Source organism: Alligator mississippiensis, chromosome 11 (assembly GCF_030867095.1).
Source record: "Alligator mississippiensis isolate rAllMis1 chromosome 11, rAllMis1, whole genome shotgun sequence".
In the NCBI taxonomy this organism is placed as follows: domain Eukaryota; kingdom Metazoa; phylum Chordata; order Crocodylia; family Alligatoridae; genus Alligator; species Alligator mississippiensis.
In genome coordinates this window covers 59,584,846-59,587,771 of record NC_081834.1, presented here as the reverse complement: position 1 = coordinate 59,587,771, position 2,926 = coordinate 59,584,846, and the positions used below count along the sequence as shown (strand labels likewise).

General features: G+C 48.8%; 1 protein-coding gene across 1 annotated transcript; it reads left to right on the top strand.

Annotated features, from left to right (window-relative positions):
• On the top strand, positions 1 to 644 carry LOC132244150 (olfactory receptor 2T5-like). The gene is made up of 2 exons (XM_059715195.1): positions 1 to 263; positions 498 to 644. Exons 1-2 carry the CDS (start codon positions 39 to 41, stop codon positions 504 to 506), a joined length of 234 nt encoding a protein of 77 aa, XP_059571178.1. The 5' UTR covers positions 1 to 38; the 3' UTR covers positions 507 to 644.
• Positions 645 to 2,926: the final 2,282 nt, after the last annotated feature.

Here is a 2,926-nt window from a genome sequence, read left to right as displayed (position 1 = left end):
TAGCCTCTTACGCTTGTATCCTCTCCAGGGTCCTGAGGATGAAGTCAACCAGACAGCAGAAAGCTCTGGCCACCTGCTCCTCCCATCTCACTGTGGTGGTCATGTTTTATGGGGCAGCCATCTTCATGTACATGAGACCCAGCTCCTACCACTTCCCAGAGCAAGACAAGATTGTGGCTCTCTTTTACACCATTGTCACCCCAGTACTCAATCCGCTCATCTACAGCCTGAGCAACAGGGATGTCTTACGAGCCCTAAAAAAGGTGATTGGGATATTCAGAGTCTTCCAGCAAAATTGACAGAAGCTGTACTTTCCCATGGGCTAAGTCGGCAGGGTTTTCTGGATCCTTTAGAAGGAAGCTAACATTTGTCAGTCACGTAACAGCCTCTGACCTACTGAGAGTCATGGGATTTTGGACTTTATCACTTAAACACTTAGAAAAAGGTGTGAGGAAATCCTACCCATCTCCTTTTTCATGACTGTTTTTCTGCTTTAGGAAATGTAACCAAATTTTTGCAAACACTGAAGACTTCATGGGGGATTGAAACTTTGTATGTCCCTGATACTGCCCCTGCACAAGGCCCAATCCCTCCTGCAGGAAATATGACAAATGGAAGGGCAACCGAAATGCACCTTGGGACAAAAGTTTATGAGGTAGGGATGAAAGAACGAGGGTTATTTAGGATGGATAAGAATACACTTGGTGGGGAGGGGTGTATAATAGTTTCTCAAATACATGCAGAGTGATTATAGAGGGAATGGAGATGGGCTTTTCTTTGTGGCTCTAAGGGACAGGACTAGGAGCAAGGGCCGCAAGCCAGAGCAGGGGAAATGGAAGATGGAGAGTAGGGGAACTATCTGCCACTGGGAGTGGTCGCACAGGGCTGAGGCTACCGAGAGAAGCTGTGGATTCTCCATGCTTGGAAACGTCCAAAAGCAGGGAAGACCAACATTTGGCTGTGGTGGTTTAGTTGGGGACGAACGTGGCTGGAGCAGGGACATGGGCCACAGGACCTGGTGAGGTTTCTTTCAGCCTATGATCCTCAGTGCTTAGAAGGAGATCTTCCCAAGCACTATTTTTAAGTGCAAGGCACTGTACATTATGTCTGATTCCTCTCTTACTTCATGTTGTTTTTCAACAACATCACAGAAAAGGGCAACAGGGAGAAACAAGGAGCTCGCTAGCTTTCCATCCAGGGTGAGACGGCACAGGAGCAAATGAAAAAAAATGGTGCTCAACGTTCCCATCTTTGTGCCTGGAAGAAATGGAGCTGATCAATAAACAGGACAAATGAATGCAAGACATCTATCAAATGAAGGATGTTTTTCTTAAAAATAAATAGGATGTTGAAAACTGAATTGGTTAATATATATAATATTTTTACATTTGACAGTTTTCCTGTCAGACTGGGATTATGGTGCTAGTTCTCAAAGAAACAATGGAAGAGTTTTGTGAAGGCTTGGCTATCCCTTCATATTCCCAACTTTACCTAAAAAACCAACAAACCCATGTGCTAGGTTCACACAGAGCATTCCTCCATCTGCCCCTGAAAAGAAATCCCCATGAACTGCTTCTGAGTGGTGACGTTGAAGAGGGAAATGTGTTATATGTCAACCTGTGTGTCTCCCTGAGCTGTGAGAGTGAGCGAGAAACAAGAGGCCTTGGTGTCTGTGGTCCTCAGGCACGCTCACGGATGAGCCTGTTGAGAGTGGAGCTGGCTATGAGACTAGCTAAAACATAGTTCGAGGAAGAGGAAGGTAGTTGAATTGAAATGTGTCTTGGGTTAAACAGTGCCCCCAGACTAAATACCAGACAGTCTTGGAATACCAAGGGGAGACATAGGATCCTCCCTGCAATAAGCTAGGCCACACTGACCAAAGTAGGGCACTGGGGACCATAGTGTCCTTGGGCAACCCCTGCGCTTCAGACCTTGGGAGTTAAGTGTTTGAACAGGACAGTTCAGAGAGCAGGGGCTGGAGAACCTGTTCCCTGCTCAGCATCATGATCACAGAGCTGGGTGGGGACAGACTGGAGAGCTTGTTCCCCACCCAGCTCCTAGATCGCAGAGGTGGGCGAGGAACAGGCTCTCCAGTCCCCACCCCACAGTCACTGGGAGCTGTCCTGGTCAGGGGCATGCCCCAGGCCCGTGCCCTGATCTGGTGATTAAGGTGTGTGGCTTGGAAAGGGCTGCAGGGGTGGGGCAGGACCCATCCCCCTGTCCTGGCCACCAATGGGGCAGCTGGTAGCGAGGCCGTGGCCCTGAACCTTCTCTCCCAGCACCAATTCTGTGACATTGGGACCAGTCCCAATGCAAGCCCTGTAACCTTGGAGCTGGCACTGGGAGATAAAGATCACCCGACCCCCTCCTCCCGAATTGTGATGGTGAAACAGGGGCTGGGAGACAAGGATCTCTTAGCCTCTGCTCCACAATCATGACCTTGGAGCAGGGGTCTTGGAGCTCCCTGCTGGTTGCGGAGGGAGACATAGTCCCCGCCTGGGCTCCAGTGGAAGAGCCCTCCCTGGCAGCAGCCAGCTCCATGGGGCAGGGAGCAATCTCCCACCCCTTGGGGATGACTGACCAGGAGCAGATTTGCGCCCAGTCAGGTGTCTAGACAAGTGCTACTGCACAGTTAGTAACTGCAACTAAATTTGGTACTTGCATTTGCAGGTAGCAAGCTTAGTATTAGGAAGGGTTACTGTGCAGTAACCATGCTCATGTGTAGATGCATATGTTAACTGCACAGCAAAATACACTGCTTCACAGTAAAGCATCTCATGTAGATGCACCCACCTTGGAACAAATTTCTAGTATTAGGAACTGAAAACTCCCTCTGACCTGAAGAAGAATGCACTACATTTGGAAGCTTGTCAAAGCCCATCCCAAACATGGAGTCGGTGAAACAAAATTTATTACCCATAAAAAT

Coding starts and splice junctions, on each gene's coding strand:
- LOC132244150 (XM_059715195.1), top strand. CDS start 39: ATGAAGTCAACCAGACAGCAGAAAGCTCTGGCCACCTGCTCCTCCCAT.